The 20,496-nt window shown below is 49.8% G+C and overlaps 1 protein-coding gene across 1 annotated transcript; it reads right to left on the bottom strand.

Moving 5' to 3' along the window:
* Positions 1 to 10,452: 10,452 nt before the first annotated feature.
* On the bottom strand, positions 10,453 to 11,353 carry LOC126646149 (olfactory receptor 14J1-like; the record flags this gene model as incomplete). The annotated part of the gene is given in 3 exon segments (XM_050327244.1): positions 10,453 to 10,515; positions 10,517 to 10,996; positions 11,210 to 11,353. Coding segments are annotated over 3 exon segments (687 nt in total), but the record flags the coding sequence as incomplete, so codon positions are not given.
* Between the last annotated feature and the right edge of the window lie 9,143 nt (positions 11,354 to 20,496).

Raw genomic sequence — 20,496 nt, 5'->3', positions numbered from 1 at the left:
CATTAGGGGTTAGGGTTCGGGTAAGGCTTAGGATTAGGTTTAGGGTTTAGGTAACATTTGGGTTAGAGCAAGGAATAGGAGTGCAGTTAGGGTTTAGGGTTAGGTTTACATCTTTTTTTAAGGTTAGGTTGAGGGTTCAGTGCTGTCTAAGATACCTCCCAGTCCAAAGGTGCACACACAGAAAGCTCCTGCTCTTTGTGTAGTGCCAAGAGTGGTACACCAACTGCACTGGGTTTTGTTGTTCCTTTTCCTTTGTTACTGCTAATGCTGCCCCTGGAATTGAAAGTGAAGTTAGATGCTTTCAAAGCACCACAGGTAGTAATTAATGCAGTGATTTGCAGGGAATGTGTGTACTGTAGCTGAATATCCTGCTAGTGGAAAAATAACTACTAAATGTAGTTATTACATTCAGTGTGTCCCTTCTTATTAAAAGTTCTAAAGAAAAGAGCAGCCAGTGGAAGTTGTGGAAATACAGAGGTGCAGAATTCTACCCATTTCCACATATCAATTTAAAATGAAAACGGAATTTACAAAATTTTAAAAAGACAAACACAAAAATCTCTCATCAAAAAAACCCTTAAGATATAAGATGATGTTTTTCCTGGGTTAACCAAGGAAATCATTTAACTTTCTTAGAGGGTCAGGTCTTTCCTGAGACTCAGTAATTGAAAAATAGAATGTTGATAGATGTTTGCCACAGATGATGCATCTGAATTATTAAGATGCTTAAAACAGACAGGATAAAAAACTTTTTTCCTGGTTTGGAGTGCTTGTGGTTTAGGCATCCAGACCCTTGAGGACAGACTTTGTGCGCAGTATTCTCTTTGCTTTTCTTGCTCCCTTTTTTCCTAATCCATCTTTTCTATAACTCGGGTCAAAAGACAGTAACAGTATTCTCCATGTTCCCTTCCCCCAGACTGATGATCCACCAGTGTGAACTTGGTTACTCTGAACTCTTGCTCTTAGATTTTAGATGCTGTTAGGGTGGAGGAGCGGTTCAAGATGACTATACCGTTGCTTGTTAGACAGATTGAAGGCCTGAAGCTGCTTCAGAAGACAAGAAAGCCCAAACAGGATGATGATAAAAGGGTATGAATCTTTAAATCCAGGATACTTAAGCATCCTAAAGAAGGAAAAAAATGCACTTTTTGAACAGGATAAGAAATTTTAATGTATACCTGTAATGTTTGATGGTCTGGAGGGGCAGAAAACACCCAGCTGGCAACTTTGGCTGTTTAGATGTAGGGGTTAACAGCAGGTCTGTTGGCTCCCTGGAAAAGGAGATTGACTTGGGAAGCTTTCGAGTGTGGCCTTGAAGATAAGTGAGTTTTACACACGGGCTAATTGGGGAACGAGGGCAGACTGTGAGTCCATAGATTTGTTGTGTGAGAACCACAGCCTTGTCCTTGGGCATCTCCAGGTGTCTGACAATTGCTGCCAAGTGTATCAGTAATGAGGACTGGCCAATTAGGGTGTTGTTGCTGCTTGCTACTTGCTTGCTACTTGCTCACTGCCTGCTTGCTGCTTTTTGACAATGATCTAAAAGGAGCTGGAATTTTTAATAAAGGAGGCCTTTTCTTAGGTTGCCCTGAATCAACCTTCTGTGTGTTTTTTATTGGACCGTCATGACATCGTGGCAACAGTCACCACTGTTCCCAATGATGTCACCGCTGTCCCTGTGGTATCACCGCTGTCCCTGTGATGTCACCTGTCTCCAGTGATGTCACTGCTGTCCTCACAGGTGTCACCTCTGTCCCCTGTGATGTCAGTGGTGTCCCAGGGGTGATCCCTGCATCCCCAATGATGTCACCGCTGTTCACTGTGATGTCACTGCTGTCCACTGTGATGTCACTGCTGTCTTTATGATGGCACCCCAGTCCTTGTGAAGTCACCGCTGTCCCCTCTGATTTCACTGATGTCCCTGTGACATCACGGCTGCCCCTTTTTTTGTCACCAGTCCCCTGTGATGTCACTGATGCCCAGTGATGTCACTGCTGTCCCTGTGATGTCACCACTGTCCCCAGCAGTGCCACCATGTCTCTGTGGTGTGACCAATGTCCCTGTGATGTCACCAAACCCCTGTGATGTCACCAATGTCCCTGTGACAACACTACTATTCCTTTCTTGTCACTCTGATGTCAGTGGCCCCAATGATGTCCCTGCTGTCTCTGTGATGTCACCACTGTCCCCTGAGATGTCACCAATGTCCCTGATGATGTCACTGGTGTCTCTGCCCCCTGGCCTTGTGAAGTCACCAATGTCCTTGTGACATCACCACTGTCACCTTTGATGTCACCAGAGTCCCTGATGATGTCACAGGTGTCTCTGTGATGTCACCATGGTCTCCTGTGATGTCACCAATAGCCCTTTAACATCACGACCTTCCCTTTCTTGTCAACAGTTCCCTGTGAGGTCACTGGTCCCCAGCGATGTCAACAATGTCCCTGTGATGTCACCACTGTCACTGATAATGTTACTGATGTCTCTGTGATGTCACACCTGTCCTTGTGTTGTCACTGATGTCCCATATCATGTCATAGATGTCCCTGTTGATGTCACCAGTGACTCTGTGGTGTCATCGCTGTCCCCTGTGACATCACTGCTGTCCCTTTGTTGTTATCAGGTCCCTGTGATGTCACCACTGTCCCCTTTGATGTCAACAATGTCCTGATGATATCATTGGTGTCTCTATAATGTCAACCCTGTCCTTGTAAAGACACCGATGTTCCTGTGACATCAGGATTGTCCCTTGGTTTTCAGCAGTCCCATGTGATGTCACTGGTCCCCATTATGTCACTGCTGTCTCTGTGATGTCACCACTGTCCCCAGCTATGGCTCTATGTCCCCGTGATACCACGCCTGTCCCTTTGTTTTCAACAGTCCCCTGTGATGTCACTGGTACCCAATAATGTCACTTATGTCCCTCTGAGGTCACCACTGTCCCCTGTGATGTCACCAATATCCCCAGTGGTGTCACTGATGTCTCTTTGATGTCAACCATGTACTTGTGATGTCACTGATGTCCCATGTGATGTCATCAATATCCCTGAGACATCACAGCTGTCTCTTTGTTTTGACCAATCTCCTGTGATGTCACTAGTACCCAGTGATGTCACCGATGTATCTGTGATGGCACCACTGTCCCCTGTGATGTCACCCATGTCACCGATGATGTCACTGGTGTTTCTGTGATGTCACCCCGGGCCTTGGGAAGTCACCAATGTCCCCTGTGATGTCAGAGATGTCACTGGTGTCTCTGTGATGTCATCACTGTCCCCTGTGATGTCAACAATGTCCCCAATGATGTCCTACTGTCTCTGTGATGTCACCATTGTGCTGAACTGTGGTACCATGTCCCCTTATGTCACCGATGGCAGTGACATCCCTGAGACATCACTGCTGTCCCTTTGCTGTCAACAGTCCTCTGTGATGTCACTGATCCCCAGTGATGTCACCGGTCCCCAGTGATGTCACCCATCTCCCTGTGATGTCACCACTGTCCACTGTGATGTCACCAATGATCCCTAGTGGTGTCACTGATGTCTCTTTGATGTCAGCCATGTACTTGTGATGTCACTGATGTCCCATGTGATGTCATCGATATCCCTGAGACATCACAGCTGTCTCTTTGTTTTGACCAATCTCCTGTGATGTCACTAGTACCCAGTGATGTCACCGATGTATCTGTGATGGCACCACTGTCCCCTGTGATGTCACCCATGTCACCCATGTCACCGATGATGTCACTGGTGTCTCTGTGATGTCTCCCTTGGCCTTGTGAAGTCACCAATGTCCCCTGTGATGTCAGAGATGTCACTGGTGTCTCTGTGATGTCATCACTGTCCCCTGTGATGTCAACAATGTCCCCAATGATGTCCTACTGTCTCTGTGATGTCACCATTGTGCTGAACTGTGGCACCATGTCCCCTGATGTCACCGATGGCAGTGATGTCCCTGAGACATCACTGCTGTCCCTTTGCTGTCAACAGTCCTCTGTGATGTCACCGGTCCCCAGTGATGTCACCCATCTCCCTGTGATGTCGTCACTGTCCACTGTGATGTCAGCAATGACCCTGATGTCATCGCTGGTGTCACTGTGATGTCATCCCTGTCATTGTGAAGTCACTGACATCCCCTGTGATGTCACGAATGTCACTGTGACATCATTGCTGCCCATTATTGTCACCAGTCCCTTGTGATGTCACCAATGTCCCCGATGATGTCACTTGTGTCTCTGTAAGGTCAACCCTGTGCTTGTGATGTCACCAATGTCCCTGTGACATCACGACTGTCCCTTTATTGTCAACAGTCCCTTGTGATGTCACTGGCCTCCAGTGATGTCAACCATCTCCCTGTGATGTCACCACTGTCCCCTGTGTTGGCAACAATGAGCCCGATGATGTCACTGGTGTCAGTGTGATGTCATCCCTGTCCTTGTGAAGTCACTGAAGTCCCCTGTGATGTCACCAATGTCCCTGTGACATCACTGTTGTCCCTTTGTTTTCACCAGTCCCCCGTGATGTCACTGGTCCTTAATGTCCACTGGTCCACTGGTCCACTGCTGTCTCTGTGATGTCGCCACTGTGCTGAGCCGTGGCACCATGGCCCCGTCATGTCACTGATGCCAGTGATGTCCCTGTGACATCGTGGCTTTCCCTTTGCTGTCAATAGTCTCCTGTAATGTCACTGATCCGCAGTGATGTCACCCATCTCCCAGTGATGTCACCACTGTCCCCTGTAATGTCAACAATGTCCTTAATGCTGTCGCTGGTGTCACTGTGATGTCATCCCTGTCCTTGTGAAGTCACTGAAGTCCCCTGTGATGTCACCAATGTCCCTGTAACATCACTGCTGTCCCTTTGTTGTCATCAGTCACCTGTGATGTCAATGGTCCTCAGTGATGTCACTACTGTCTCTTTGATGTCACCACTGTTCCCAGCGGTGGCACCATGTCCCCATGAGGTCACCAATATCCCTGTGATGTCACCAGATGCCTTTGACTTCACCAATGTCCCTGTGACATCACGGCTGTCCCTTTGTTTTCACCAGTCCCCCATGATGTCACTGGTCCTCAGTGATGTCACTACTGTCTCTGTGATTTCGTTCCTATCCCTGTGATGTCATTGATGTCCCTGTGACATTGCTGCTGTCCCTTTGTTTTCACCATTCCCCTGTAATTTCACTGTTCCCCATGATGTCACTGCTGTCCCTGTGGTGTCACCACTGTGCACACTGCTGGTACCTTGTCCCCATGATGTCACTGATATTCTTGCGATGTCACCAGACCCCTGTGATGTCACCACTGTCCCTGTTATATCACCGATGTCACCGATGATGTCACTGGTGTCTCTGTGATGTCACCCCTTGGTCTTGTGCAGTCACTGATGTCCCCTGTGATGTCACCAATGTCTCTGTGACATCACAGCTTTTCCACTGTTGTCACCAGTCCCCTTTTATCTCACTGGTTTCCAAGGATGTCACTGCTGTCTCTGTGATGTCACCACTGTCCTCAGCAGTGGCTCCATGTCCCTCTGATGTCAATGATTTCCCTGTGACATCAGGGCTTTCCTTTGTTGTCACCTGTCCTCTGTGGTCACCGCTTTCCCCTTGATGTCACCTCTGTCCCCTGTGACGTCACCATTGTCCTTGATGATATCACTGGTGTCACTGTGATGTCACCCCTGTCCTTGTGAAATCACTGATGTCCCCTGTGATGTCACTGGTACCCAATGATGTCACCCATGTCCCTGTGATGTCACCAATGTCCCCTGTTATGCCACCAATATCCCCGATGATGTCACTGATGTCTCTTTGATGTCAACCATGTACTTGTGATGCCACTGATGTATCATGTGATGTCACCAAAGTCCTTGTGACATCACAGCTGTCCCTTTGTTTTCACCAATCCCCTGTAATGACACTCGTCCCCAGTGATGTCACCAATGTCCTTTTCATTAGGGTTAGGGTTAGGGGTTAAGATTTAGGCTTAGGTTTAGGCTTAGGCATAGGCTTAGATTTTAGGGTTAGGGTTAGGCGTTAGGGTTAGGGTTTAGAGTTTAGGGTTTGGGTTTGGGTTTGGATTAGGGGATTAGGATTTAGGATTAGGTTTAAGGTTACGTTTAGGCTTAGGTTTTAAGGTTAGGGTTAACGGTTAGGGTTAGGTTTTAGGTAATGTTTGAGTTAGATTAAGGGATAGGGTTAGGGTTAGGGTTAGGATTTAGGGTTAGAGTTGGGGTTAGGGTTTAGGATTAGGGTTTAGGGTTAAGGTTAGGGTTTAGGTAACTTTTTGGTTAGAGTAAGGGATAGGGTTATGATTAGGGTTAGGGTTGTATAATGCAGAAACATCCCCTTTCTCTTGCCCTTCTCGCTGGGTGGGGAGAAAATCGCCCTTGTCAGGGAGCCCCTGCAGGCTCTGCCCCTCCGGTGATCCAACAGCGGCCCCTGCTGACCGGGATTGGAATTGCGCCAAAAAGCGAGGAATACCGGACTGTTTTCTTTTTTTTTTTTTTTTTTTGAGGGGCATTTTTGGTACAGGATTATTTGGTTAGGGTTAGGGTAGGTTTAGAGTTAGGGTTAGGGTTAGGGTTAGGGTTAGGGTTAGGGTTTAGGGTTAGGGTTAGTTAGGGTTAGGGGTTAGGGTTAGGGTTAGGGTTAGGGTTAGGTGGTTAGGGTTTAGGGTTGGACTTAGATTTCGGTTTAGGTTTAGGGTTTAGGGTTATGGTTAAGGGTTAGGGTTTAGGGTTTTGGGTAATGGTAGGGTTAGGTTAGGATTAGGTTTTAGATAAGTTTTTGTTAGAGTAAGGCATATGGTTACAGTTTGGCTTTAGGGTTTAACATATAGGTTCAGGTTTATATTTTTTTTTAAGTTTAGGTCTGGTGTTCAGTACGGATGAAGATACCTCCCAGTCTTAAGGTGCCCGCACAGAAAGCTCTTTTTCTTTGTGTAGTGCCGAGAGTGGCACAGCATCGACACTGGAGAGACAGAGGCTCAGGATTTTCTTTCCTGGGTGGAACTGCAGTGCACACCCCCTCACTGCAGCCCCAGAAGTGTTCCATGGTTGCCTTTGTGATGTCATGGCCTATCCTCTCCATTCCAGAATGATACCTGAAAACCAAAGAACCAATGCACCACACCCCCACCTTGCAACCTTTCCTTTTTGCCATTGGCCTAGTTGTGATTTTACAGCCAATCATCTCTGTTCCAGAATGGCCCCTGGACACCAAAGAACTAATGCCTCACACCCCAAGAATGCAGCCCAACATGTCTGCCATGGGCCTCTTAAGGTGTTTTTCTACAATTCTACCTTGAAAAGAAGACTTAAAATGGAGTTTAGAGGGATTGATATGGAATAGGGTAGTAGGGTTGGGTATGTGTAACTACTCTGTTAAGGGTAAGGGATATAATACAGCTACATTAAAATATATTCACTACACAACTAGTTTTAAAATCTACAAAAGGTAAAAAAAAAAAAAAAGAACAAAAAAAACAAAAACAAACAAACAAACAAAAAAAAAACCAAACCAAAAAGGCTTGAGACATCAGTAGGAATTGACTCTGGTGTGAGTGTTGTTATTGTGAATCTATAATTCAGTCACTGTTCAATTGTAGCAAATGCTACTGAATCCCTTGATAACTGTTGAGTTGGTGAATGATTAAATGCTACTAATCTCTTTTGCCTCCTTTTCTTTGGATTCAAACCCTTTGCACTCCTGATCTTCTTGCATCCCAAGGCTCTGTGTAAATCATTCCCTTTCATAAAAAAAATAGCTATTCTTTGGGAACTACTCTTTGAAATTTTCTTCCTTAACTAAACTACAAAACAACTCCAATTAGTTGTTGAAGACGTGAAGACAGGAAGACAATTCAAAAAAAGAAAAGAAAAACAATTTGTTTTTCCGTATGTTAATGAGTCCCATGGTGTGTTTAGAGATTAGTCCATCATCCTGAGGTAGTGAGAGAAGATTGATGAAGCTGCTTAACAAGTCAGAAGCCAAAGCCCAAGTCCCTTGAAGCATTGCTGGGCCCCACTGAGGGCAGGCACTGACAAAGCCTCCCCAGGGACTCCTTCGAGCAGATCCTTGCAGGCCAGGAGTGCAGGCAGACAAAGGCTCTGGGCAGGCCCCTGCAATGCTGAGCAAAGCCTGCCTTGGTTTTGGGGAGCACAAAGGCCAAGGCTGAGCCCCAGGCCCTGGCCCAGCAGATCCTGTCCCTGCCGGGGGGCTCAGGGCTGTTTGAGGGTAGAGGGATGGGAGGGGGAGCAACAAGAAAGGCCCAAAACTGTGCAAGCCCTGCCAGGCTGCTCAGGGAGGGGCGAGGCAGAACCCAAGGGCAGAAGCTTCCCGGAAAGTTGCTTGTGGTGGCCTGAGGGGCAGAGGCAGCTGCCAGAGCCAAGGGCACAAAGGCCTGGGTGCCTTGCAACCCTGCCAGAGCCCTTGGCCATCTCTGCTGCAGGCTGTCCTACCCTGTCCCACTTACCCCGAACCTCCCAAAAACTTCCATCTGTGTGGGGTAAGCTTTGTGATGACACTCTGCAACCTCATAAAATCAAGGGGCCATTGTGACATTCCAGGGCCTAAGGGAGCCAAAGAAACTGAGGGACAGTGACAACCTTATGAAATAATGGGGTCATTCTGACACTGCTAAAACCCATGAAATCAGGAGGCCATTGTTACACTGGAAAACCTCATGGAATCAAGGGGCCATTGTGACCTGCAGGGCCTCATGGAAACCAAGGAACACAGGGACACTGTGAAATCTTGTGGAATGAAGGGGCCATTACACACTTGAGGCCTTGTGAACAGAGAGGAACCCTGAAAAATTTTGGAACCTGATGGATCCAAGCAGGCATTTTGAAACTGCAGGTCCTCAGAGAAACTGCAGGAACCCTGGGATGTAATGGAAGCTCCTGGATCTAAGGGGCCATTGTGACACTGGGGAACCTCTGACACTGGGTTCCCTGAAATTTGGCATCATCCACAAAGGACTTGAAAACACCTTTAAGTCTCGTTGTACAAAGAGATAATAAAGATGTTCTCTAGTGGTGTTCAAGGGCTGGTAACTGAGGCATTTCATCAGGAAGTTGCTGCCAAGAGGACTTTGTACCATGGATTTTTTTTGACACTCTTCAGTCCAGCTCCCACCAGTCTGGCTCTAAGGAGACTACAAGAGACCATGTAAAGGACTTGACAAAGTCTGGGCACACAATATCCCCTTCTTTTCCCTCCCACAGGGGTTCTGCAATCCCTGCCTTGTCCTTCCCATGCCTGGCAATGGCTGCAGGAGGACTTGCCATGTGTCCTTCCCTGCTGAGCCTGAGCAGTCTGGAACTCTGCCCAGCCTCCTTGCTGCCCTGTTTGCAGACTGGTTCATGTCTGCCTTTGCCGAGGCCCCAAGAGCCTCTGGGATGGCTCTGGCTTTTGAAAGACTTTGGGAGAGTCTCCACTCTGAGCAGGAATTTGGAAAGCAAGAGGGTCCTTTTTGCCCCTCACAGCTCAACAAGAGGCTTCTCCCAGAAACTTTGTCTAAGCCTTCCACCCCCACCCCCAAGCCGTGACACACGGGCATGTCCTCTCCATGCAGGGCACACATGGACTGCTGAGCTGGTCATTTCTGTCCCTCCTTGGAGGGAAGAACAACCTCCCTGCCCTGGGCTGAGAGGCCAGTGCTGGGAGCGGCGCTGGCTGTGCAAGGGCACTGCTGGGTGCCCCCACCCTGAGCCCTCCACACTTGTGCTGCTCATGCTGTTTTCCTCTGCAGGGCCTCGTGTTGGGCACAGCCTGCAGAGCAAACTGCAGAGGAGATGGAAGCTCTCAGGCCCTGCCCTGAGGAGATGCCCCTGCAGGATGGCAGTGCTGCTGCAGAGGTCAGCTCTGTGCCAGCAGTGCCCGTGGCTGTCCCTGCCTGCAGTCCCTGCCCAGTCCTGCAGCAGGACTGGCACCCACTGCCCGAGCACTGAGGCCTCAAACAACACAGGCTCTGCAGGACAGTGGGCAAGGGCAGGAGGAGGAGGCCACGGAGGAGAAGGGCTGCTGCTCCCTGGCAGGGCTGCTCTGCTGGGACTCTTTTGTTGCCCAGCTCTGCACAGAGGCACCGACCCTGCAGCTCCAGAGCAGTCAGAGAGGAAAGATGTCAGGGAAACCAGTCAGTGCAGAGTTCTTTATTTTGTTTAAGCACACAGTGAATACAAATCCCAATTTTTACAGCCTCTGGGCCAGGCTAGAAAGACAAACACTAAACTGACAATAGAGTTTATATACTTTTTTTATATATATTTATTTATTTATTTATATAAAGATTTCTTGGTGCAAACACACTGTCAAGAAATAATACCCCTACCAAAAGCAAAAAATGTGCAAGATATGGTGGGCCTCCAATGCACTACATAAGAGGATTGGCCTTTAATGAGGTACATAACATGCAGAAGAAGGAGAGTTTATTGTTTCTGAAAAACATCAAGTTATCATTTTTCTCAGGGCATCCTTGAGCTCCTGGTTCCTCAGGCTGTAGATGAAGGGGGTTCACTGCTGAAGGAACCACTGAGTAAATAACTGACACAATAAGATCCAGGGATGGGGAGGAGATGGAGGGGGGCTTCAGGTAGGCAAAGAATGCGGTGCTGATAAAGAGGGAGACCACGGCCAGGTGAGGGAGGCACGTGGAAAAGGCTTTGTGCTGTCCCTGATCAGAGGGGATCCTCAGCACAGCCCTAAAGATCTGCACATAGGAGAAAATAATGAAAACAAAGCATCCAAAACCTAAGGAACAGCTTAATATAAGGAACCCAATTTCCCTGAGGTAGCCTGAGTGTGAGCAGGAGAGCTTGAGGATGTGTGGGATTTCACAGAAGAACTGGCCCAGGGCATTGCCCTGGCACAGGGGCAGGGAAAATGTATTGGTTGTGTGCAGCAGAGCATTGAGAAACCCAGAGGCCCAGGCAGCTGCTGCCATGTGGGCACAAGCTCTGCTGCCCAGGAGGGCCCCGTAGTGCAGGGGTTTGCAGATGGCAATGTAGCGGTCGTAGCACATGATGGTCAGGAGGGAAAACTCTGATGTGATGAAAAAGGCAAAGAAACAGGCCTGTGCAGCACATCCTGTGTAGGAGATGGTTGTGGTGTTTCAGAGGGAGTTGTGCATGGCTTTGGGCACAGTGGTGCAGATGCAGCCCAGGTCTGTGAGGGAGAGGTGCAGCAGGAAGAAGTCCCTGGGGGTGTGCAGGTGCTGGTCGCAGGCTACAGCGCTGAGGATGAGGCCGTTGCCCAGGAGGGCAGCCAGGGAGATGCCCAGGAAGAGCCAGAAGTGCAGCAGCTGCAGCTCCCGCCTGTCTGCCAATGCCAGCAGCAGGAACTGGGCCATGGAGCTGCTGTTGGGCATTTGCTGCCTCAGGGTTTGGTTTTCTGTTGAGGAGAAAAAGGCAGAACTGAATTAGGTCAGACTCAATCAGTAAAACACATTGCATGTCTCAGCAATTCAACATTCAGGGTCTTTTTTTCAGGAAGATCTCTCTGCATTCCTCTCCCCTGAGCTCTGAGGTTTGCTGCCTGAAGGGGGCATTGAGAGTAGGGACCCTGGAATGGGCTCCTGAGGAATACTTCTTGCTGTGCAGTGAGAGACAACTTGGAGCACGGGTGACCTCCAATTAAATGTACTTGTGATGTATCCCAGTGTTTCCAGAACTGCTGTTCACAGTTTGCCCAAGCGAGAACAGAGGGAGGGGATTTGGGTACTTTTTGTTCCAGTTTCTCCTGCCAGGAGTGAGTTTGGATGGTTGAAATCTGTGACATCTCTAATGTGCTCCAAGTGAAATCTTGTGAGTCCTGAGAGGCAAAGGGATGGTCTCTTGGTGCAGAGACAAGAGCTGGCCATCTTTCCTGTTCACAGCTGCCCCTGGCTGGCATCTTGGAGTTGAAGGGGGATCACCCTTAGGAATTCCTATAAAAAGGGAACAAGGAACTTCTTGTAGCAGAGGAATCTGGTTTTAAAACACAGATTGACAGAATCCTTGTCTTTCCTCAGAGTGCCTGATTAGGATCTCGTCTTTCTCCTCCCAGACTGCCACACAGAGGGATCATTGCAGCTCCTAAGTACAGCTGCCCAGAGCATTTCAATGGATTTAGCACTGAGGAGTTTTCTCCAGGGGGACCCTGTGCAGCACAGAGATACTATGGCAGAGTTCTGCCCTTCTGGAGGGCACCTGCAGCCCTGCAGGACACCCAGGGAAACAGCTGAAGATCCTGAAGTTGCCTGGAGGGCACTTGGGCACTTTGTTCCCACAGACACATCCCCACAGCAGCACCCAAAGGGTTTGTGTCTGCACAGGAATCTGCCCCCCCAAACCCCACACTGGCTCAGAAAAGCCAAGGGTGAGAAGAAGGACAGCCCAGGCAGCAGGGGATGGCAGGGAAATGTCCCAGTGCTGCTGCCAAGGGAGGAGGGACAGGCAGAGCTAGATGGAAATGAGGGCCTTGTCCTTGCCTGGGCTCTGGCTGCTGCAGGGCAATGCCCAGCCCAGCCCCCGTGGGCCTGAGGGCAGAGGCTCTGCTTGGGCTGGCAAAGGAGCCCAGGCAGGAGCTGCTCAGGGAAGGGCTCTGTGCCACAGACACAGGCAGGGAGGGGCCACATCCCCCTGGCCAGCACTTGGGGCAGCAGCTGCCTCTCCCTGCCTGCCTGGATGTGTGTGAGGAACTGTTCCTGCCAGCAGCCCCTCCCTGTGCCCAGCTCAGCACCCTGCCAGTGCTGCCAGAGCCCATGCCCACCCCAGGGCCCAGGGGCAGCTCTGGCACAGGGAACCTTCTTGCCCTGGGCCTCTGATGGGGCAGCAGCAAGTCCTGCTCTGCAGCAGCTTCTCCTGCTGCCTACCAGCAAATCCAGCACAGCCATCCTGACAGCTCCTGCCAGGGCTGGCATTTGCAGCTGCAAGAGCCACTTGCAGCAACTCCCCTGCACTGCTCTGCAGCCACAGCCTTCCCGTGCCAAAGGGCTGCCAAGGTTCCTCCCCTGAGCAGCTCTGTCCTGTCCTCCCAGCCCAGGATCCCTTTCACCTCCTGCTCCCTTCTCCTGGCTGCCCTTGCTGCCTGCAGCTCCTGCCCTGCTCTGCCATAGGGCCACTTCCTCTGCCCTGCAGGGACTGGGAGAGGCCTTCTGAAAGATCCTACAAGCTGTGGGATGTGGCAGCTTTAGGAGATCCCTGTGAGAAGGGAAGTTTAACTTTCCTAAAGCCAGAGAATTCTTCATTCCAATCCTGGGAAGGTTTCTCCTCGGTGAGATCTCAGTCCCCTCCCAGCCCAGGCTGCCTCTCACCTCTCTGCCCTTTCTCCTGTACTCTGGGTGCTGCAGGCAGTGCCCTCAGCCCTGCTGGGCTGTGCAGAGGAGCTGCTCAGCAGCAGAGCTGTGTCTTTGAAGCTGTTCTTGGTTGCCAGGAGGTCCCTCTGTGCCAGGAGCCCGGCCCAACTCAGCAGCACAGCAACAGCCCCAGGCATTTCATCACCCTCGGGGACTTTGGGGATGAGTCCCTGAACATCAGACCCTGAGGAGAGTTGCAGGAACCTCTTGAGAAACCCAAGTGAGATTCAAACTGTAAAGTTTCTTGTAGTGTTAATGGGTCCCACTGAGGGATCCAACTGAAAAAAGATCTTGTTAGAGCACAAATCTGGAAACTGTGATGACAGGTCACAGAATCACAGAATTATTAATGTTGGAAGAGACTTTCAAGATCTTTTGGTCCAACTGTCAACCAGTACCACCATAATCACCCCTAAACCGCATCCCACAGTGCAATATTCAGATTTCATCTGAACACTTTCAGAGACTCCACCACCTTCCTAGGAATGTTATTCCAATACCTTCACACTCAATGAAAAAAGAATATTGTAATATCAAATCTGAACCTCACCCAAGGCAACTCAAGGCCATTTCCTCTCTTGCTGTCACTAAATGCTTTGTAGAAGAGACCGACGCCGCCTTCCCCACTAAAACCTCCTTTCAGGTCATTGTAGAGATTGATGAGGTGCACTCTGAGCCTCCTCTTCTGCAGACTAAAGAACCCCAGTTCCCTCAGCTGCTCCTCATCAGACATGTTTTCCAGGCCCTTCCCCAGCTGTGTTCCCTTCTCTGGACACGCTCCAGCCCCTCCAGGGCCTTTTTGCACTCAGGGGCCAGAAACGGACACAGCACTCGAGGTGGGACCTCCCCAGTGCCCAGCACAGAGGGGCAATCACTGCCCTGGTCCTGCTGGCCACCCTGTTCTCCAGAAAGGCCAGAGTGCCCTTGGCCTTTTTGCCCCCCTGGGCACACTCTGGCTCATATCCAGGTACTGTCAAGCAGCACCCCCAAGTCCCTTCCTGCTGAGCAGCTCTCAAGCCCCTCTGCCCCCAGCCTGGAGCGTTCCAGGGAGTTGTTGGGACCCAAGTGCAGGGTCTGACACTTGGCCTGACTGATGCAGCCTGTCCAGATCCCTCTGCAGAGCCTTCCTGCCCTGCAGCAGATCCACACTCACACCCAACTTCATGGTATCCACGAATTTCCTGAGGGGGCACTCGATCCCCTCATCCAGATCACCAATAATGATGTTAAACAGGAGCAGCCCCAACCCTGAGCCCTTGGGAACCCCACTAGTGACCGGCCCCACCTGGATTTCGTTCCATCCCCCATCACTCCCTGGGCCATCAGCCAGTTTTTCCCCCAGCAAACAGTTCCCTCGTCCAGGCCATGAGCAGCCAGTTTGTGCAGGAGATGCTGTGGCAGATGGGGTCAAAGGCTTTCCTGAAGTCAGGACAGACACATCCCCAGCCTTTCCCTCAGCTGCTGATTGGGTCATTTGTCACAGAAGGAGACCAGGTTGGTCAGGCAGGACCTGCCTTTCCCAACCCCACGCTGGCTGGGCCTGATCTCCTGGATGTTCTGCCCATGCCATGGGATGGTGATGGGAAAAATAGAAACCTGACTCAAAGAGTGCCCAAATATGGAAGAATGTAATCTTAGAGAAGTCCTGGAGAATGAGATCAGGGATGTAACTCAAACTAACAGGATGTAAATAAGCTCTCTCTCCCCAGATAAGGTGAAGAACAAACGTAACAGTTTTCTTTGGTGGAACAGGATGACGATGGGCCTGCTCAAGAACTGAGGGCAAGGCAACAGAGGAAGCCTGGAAGGACCAAAGAAGGACCTCCAGGCTGGTGACTGTGTGAAGCAAACTAATGAATATTTATTAAGAAAACCTGCACATCTAATGAATATGTAACCAGTGTGTGCAATAAGAAGCCCTGTCCATCTCTCATTTGGCTCATTTTGTTAGAGGAGCTTTCCTGCTAACGTCCAGTGCTGAATAAAGAACAATTCCTGCTTCTTAACACTTACAAATTGGGGTGGAGGTGTTTGTTTCTGCTGTCTTTTGGTATCAGGGCCATTGTGAAACTTTGGATCCTCCTGGAATCCAAGGGCCATTGCCACAGTGCAAGGCCTTATGGAGACAGAGGCCCTTGGACACTGGGGCAGCTCACAGAATCCAGGGGCCTTGATGCCACTCCAGGGTGTCACAGAACCAAAGGAGTCCCGGGAAGGTGCTGAACCTCCTGGAATCAAGGGGTCATTGTGACACTGTGACATTGTGACACTGTGACACTGTGACCCTGCAGGGCCATGTGGAGACAAAGGGGCCATTGTGACCCTGGGCAACCTCCCAGCACCAAGGGCCATTGTGACACTGCAGGGCCTCATGGATTCAAAGGAGTGCTGGAACACTCTGGACCTGATAGAATCACTGTGCAATTGGGACACCACAGAACCTCATGGAATCCTCAGGACCACTGGGATATATTGGAATCTTCTGGAATTGAGGGACCATGGTGACAGGGCAGGGCCTATGGAGCATAAGGGACCACTGTGACACCGTGGAACCTCATGGAATAAAAGAACCTGTGAGACACTGGATTATTGGGATAATTCTTGACTCAGAACAGCTCCAGTGTGCGTGTCGGTGAGGAAGGGACAGGTGGAATGTACCAAAGGGGATGTGTTACCTTTTCCATTTCCCTCCCCTTGGAGCCTCCTTGGTCAGCCCTGGAGCTGCTGTCAGTCCAAAGCAGCCTGGGAGCACTGCCCCATCCCACAGCCTGGAGCCCCTAACCCAGCCCCACACTGGCTCCAGCACACCAGGAGCTCTGCCCCTCACTCTCCTGCAGCCCCAGAGTGGCCAGTGGGCCACAAGTCCCCCCTGGGGGGTGGGCACAGGGGGCAGAGCAAATCAAAGGAGCCCCGTGCGGCCATCGCGTGGTCGGACCCTCCATCTGGGCACGGGGAAGCTGCACTGGCACCAGACTGCGGGTGGGAGCTCCACTTCTCTCTCTTCCCTTACTTCTTCTTATTCTCTCAGTCTCTCATAATATTTTAGGAAAGTTAAAACTGGATGGGTTGGGTTTTTGCTGACTTATCTGGGTTGGCCTGTGCTCAGTCAATGCTTTGGGGAATGCTCTATTCTGGTGGAATGTTACCCTTTCACCTTTTGCCAATCTCCCTTTTTTTCTCAAGTTTACCATTAAAAGTGTGGTTTTTGACCACCTGAGAGGTCAAAAGTGTGTTGCATCTTTTCCGCTGTGCTCCCTCAAGGTACTTAAAGAACTGAATTCCATTTTTAAGTATCTGGAGGGTGGATATTTTTAATGGCTTTTATATTATTTAAAGGAAAACCCCTTTGATGAGCTCGTAGCTCAAACCTGTGGTCTTACAGTCACCATCCCTGCAAGTGTTCAGAAAACACTGAGTTGTGGCACTTGGGGACACGGTTCAGTGGTGAAGATGCCAGTGTTGGGTTCATGGTTGCACCCCATGATCTCAGAGATCTTTTCCACCCTTAACAATTCTGTGATTCTGTGGTGACTCAACCACTTCCCTGGACATTCTGTTCCAATGCTTGATAACCCTCAGTGACCCCTTTGTGCTGTAGCCAAGGAAACTCATGGAATAAAGGGGCCATTGTGACCCTGCAGGGCCTCATGGAACCTTGTCTGTTGGGAAACACAAAGGGATGTGTGGGGGTGTTTCACTGACAACCAGGAGAATTTTGGAGAGGGACCTTTACACACCCAGATCTTGATGTGTCCACACATCTCTGCCTGGGTGGGGGAGTGAATTGAGTGTGGTGTGAGTGTTGTTATTGTGAATCTATAATTCAGTTACTGTTAAAATTTTAGCAAATGCTTTTTAATCACTTCATAACTGTTAAGTTCGTCAATAATAAAATGTTACTAATTTCTTTTGCTCTCTTGTCTTTGTGTCCAAATCCTTTGCCTCCTGACCATCCTGCATCCCAAGGCTCTGGGTAATCTCTCCCTTTCATCAAAAAAATACATTTCTGTATTGTCCACTTTAAAAGCTTCCTCCTTAGCTAAACTACAAAACAACTCCAATTAGTTCTTGAAAACATGAAGATAATTAAAGGAAGGAAAATAATTTGTTTTTCTGTATTTTAATGAGCCCCACAGTGTGTTTAAAGAAAAGTCCATTGTTCTCAACTACAGAGAGAAGATTGAAGAAGCTGCTCAAGAAGTCAGAAGCCAAACTCCCAGTCCCTTGAAGCCTTGCTGGGTCCCACTGAGGGCAGGCACTGACAAAGCCCCCCCAGGGACTCCTTCGAGCAGATCCTTGCAGGCCAGGAGTGCAGGCAGACAAAGGAAAGTGGCTTGTGGTGGCCTGAGGGGCAGAGGCAGCTGCCAGAGCCAAGGGCACAAAGGCCTGGGTGCCTTTGGGCCTTGCAGCCCTGCCAGAGCCCTTGGCCATTTCTGCTGCAGGCTGTACTCCCCTGGACCTGCTGCTCCTCTGGCCTTGCAGGCTGCACACACCCCTCCTGCTTTCCCACCCCCCTCCCAGCAGCATTTCTGGGCCCTCCCTGATGGCTCTGCTGTGCCTCAGCTCTGGCTGTTCCCTGGAACACAAAGGCATAGGATGATCCATATACTCTCTTACTGACCTTTTGCACCACAAGGGTCCCTGTTTAGTGACATTTCTTTTTCCTCACCTTCAGTCTGAACCTTCCATGCCACTCTTTGTGGAGATTTCATTCTATTTCTCATATGGAGAAAAGCTCCATCCTGGCAGATCACCTCTAGATCCTCTCCAGTTCTTCCTTATTCCTTCAAAATAGGGAACCCGACACCCAGACAGAGCAGTCCAGATGTGGTGGCACCAGGGCTGAGTCCAGGGAGGTGACAACTCCCTTATCTGGGTGCCCACACTGCCCCTAAGGCACCCTCATGTGCAGTTGGCCTTTAATCAAGGGGCCATTCTGATTCTTTGTAACGTTACAGAATCAAGTGGCAGTGTGACACTGCTGGGCCTCCTGGAACCAAAGGAATGCAGGGACACTGTGGAACTTCCTGGAACCAAAAGAATGCAGGTGTTGGAGGTGCCCCAAGGGACTCCTACGAGTAGTGGACAATATTCTCAGAGGAGAAAATGGAGCCAGAAGCAGAAGTGCACCTATGCTATAATGAAATGTAATATAATCATCCTAAGCATGAGAAATGTTTGTGTCCAGTGTTCCATTTACTGTGAAAATGTTTCATTATTAACAGGTTGTGATGTTTGTTGATAAAAAAGATGTTTATTATAGTTTTGTATAATTCCCTCTTTGTACCCCTGTTATCTTCTCCCCCATTGGCTCAATGTAAAATCCTTTCTAGTTTGTACTTTTCCGATGCATGGAAGCATTCCCCATACGTACTGTTTCCCCTTTCCATATATAGATAAATTCATCCTATTTCCTATATTTGGCCGCTTCTTTGAATGCTCCTCCCAGTCTCCACCCCTTGTTCTAGAGAGTTCCAAGCTCTCCCTTTATAAGCCAGTGCCCCTGTTCAATAAAGGGCCATTTTGTGTCACACTGTGACTTGCATGCAGAGTGGTCCTTTCTGGGTCTTGCTCTAAGGGGGGTCACAGCTCTCCCCCGTCAAGGAGCACGTATTCATTGACCAATTTAACAGTTATCAAGTGATTCAAAAACATTTACTACAATTTAAGTGACTGAATTATAGATTCACAATAACAACACTCACACCACAGTCAATTCACACCCCCACCCAGGCAGAGATGTGTTGCCACATCAATCTGTGGCTGTGTAAAGGTTCCTCTCCAAAATTCTCCTTGTTCTCAGTGAAACACCCCCACACATCCCTTTGTGTTTCCCAACAGACAAGGTTCCACCAGGCCCTGCAGTGTCACAATGGCCCCTTCATTCCATGACTTTCCACAGTGTAACAGTGACCCCTTGATGCCAAGACTTTCTGTGCTTTCCATGTTACCTTGGGTTGATTGAGGACCTTCACTGTCTCACTGGGCCCTTGATTTGTCAGGTTTGACAGTGTCACAACGGTCCCTTCAGCTCCAGGAGGCCCTGCAGGGTCCCAATGGCCCTTTGATTCCATGGCATTCAGCAGTGTAATAGTGGTCCCTTCATTCCATGAGTTTCCCCAGTGTCCCAATGGCCCCTGGACTCCACATGGCCCTGCAGTGTCCCCACAGAGCCTTTGATTGCAAGAGGTTGCACAGGACGAGCCCAGGCTGAGTTTCCCCCCTGCATGGTCACACAGTGTCAGATCCACATGGATGGGTTTCTCTCTCAGCTCCTGTCCAGGCCAGCCCAGCTCCCTCCAAGCTCTCCCACCTCCCCTAAGCTCTGTCCACCACCAAGGACCTTTCCCCAGCACAGCCCAGGCAGGTCTGAAACAATGGCTCCTTGATTCCATGAGCTTGCACAGTTTCCCAGTGTTCTTTGGCTTCATAAGGCCCTGCAGTGTGACAGTGGCCCACTGATTCCATCATTTTCCCCAGTGTCACAATGGACCCTTGATCCCATGAGGTTCCACAGTGTCACAATGGTCCCTTTGACTCCATAAAGCCTTGCAGAATCAGAATGGCCCCTGGATTCTGTGAGGTTCCACAGTGTCACAATGGCCCCTTGATTCCATGAGATTCCACAATGTCCCGTTGGTTCCCTTTGGTTCCAAAAGGTTCTGTGATATTACACTGGCCCTTTGATTCCCTGATGTTCCACAAAGTCCTGGGATCCTTTTTGATCCCATGAGGTTCCGCAGTGTCACATGTTCCCTTTGGTTCCAGGAGGCCCCAGTGGATTCAAATGGCCCCTGGATTCCAGGAGATTCCTGGCTATCTGTGCAGTTTCTGTGTAGGGGAACACTCGAGTGTGATGCTCCCACAGCTCCAAGCTGCCAGCACAGGGCAGCTGAGCACAGACTGATGGGCAGAGCAGCTCTTCTGTCTGCACTGAGGGACCATCCCTGTGCCCTCAGAACCCACAAGGCTTGGCCTGCTGTGCCATGGAAATGTCAGGGATTTCCAACAACAAAAAACACTGCTAATTGTGGCAGGTGCAAGTGGGGGAACAAACACAAAAAACTCCCTCAGCTCAATCATTCCTTGGGGCTTCCAGTGGTGCCCTCAGGCAGCAACAGCCAGAGCTCAGAAGAAGGAGCTGCAGGGAGGTTTGA

This window comes from Myiozetetes cayanensis, unplaced genomic scaffold, assembly GCF_022539395.1.
Source record: "Myiozetetes cayanensis isolate MyiCay16 unplaced genomic scaffold, myiCay2020 scf329, whole genome shotgun sequence".
Classification (NCBI taxonomy): domain Eukaryota; kingdom Metazoa; phylum Chordata; class Aves; order Passeriformes; family Tyrannidae; genus Myiozetetes; species Myiozetetes cayanensis.
Note: the sequence above shows the minus strand (reverse complement) of the source record. Positions and strands in the feature narration are given on the sequence as shown.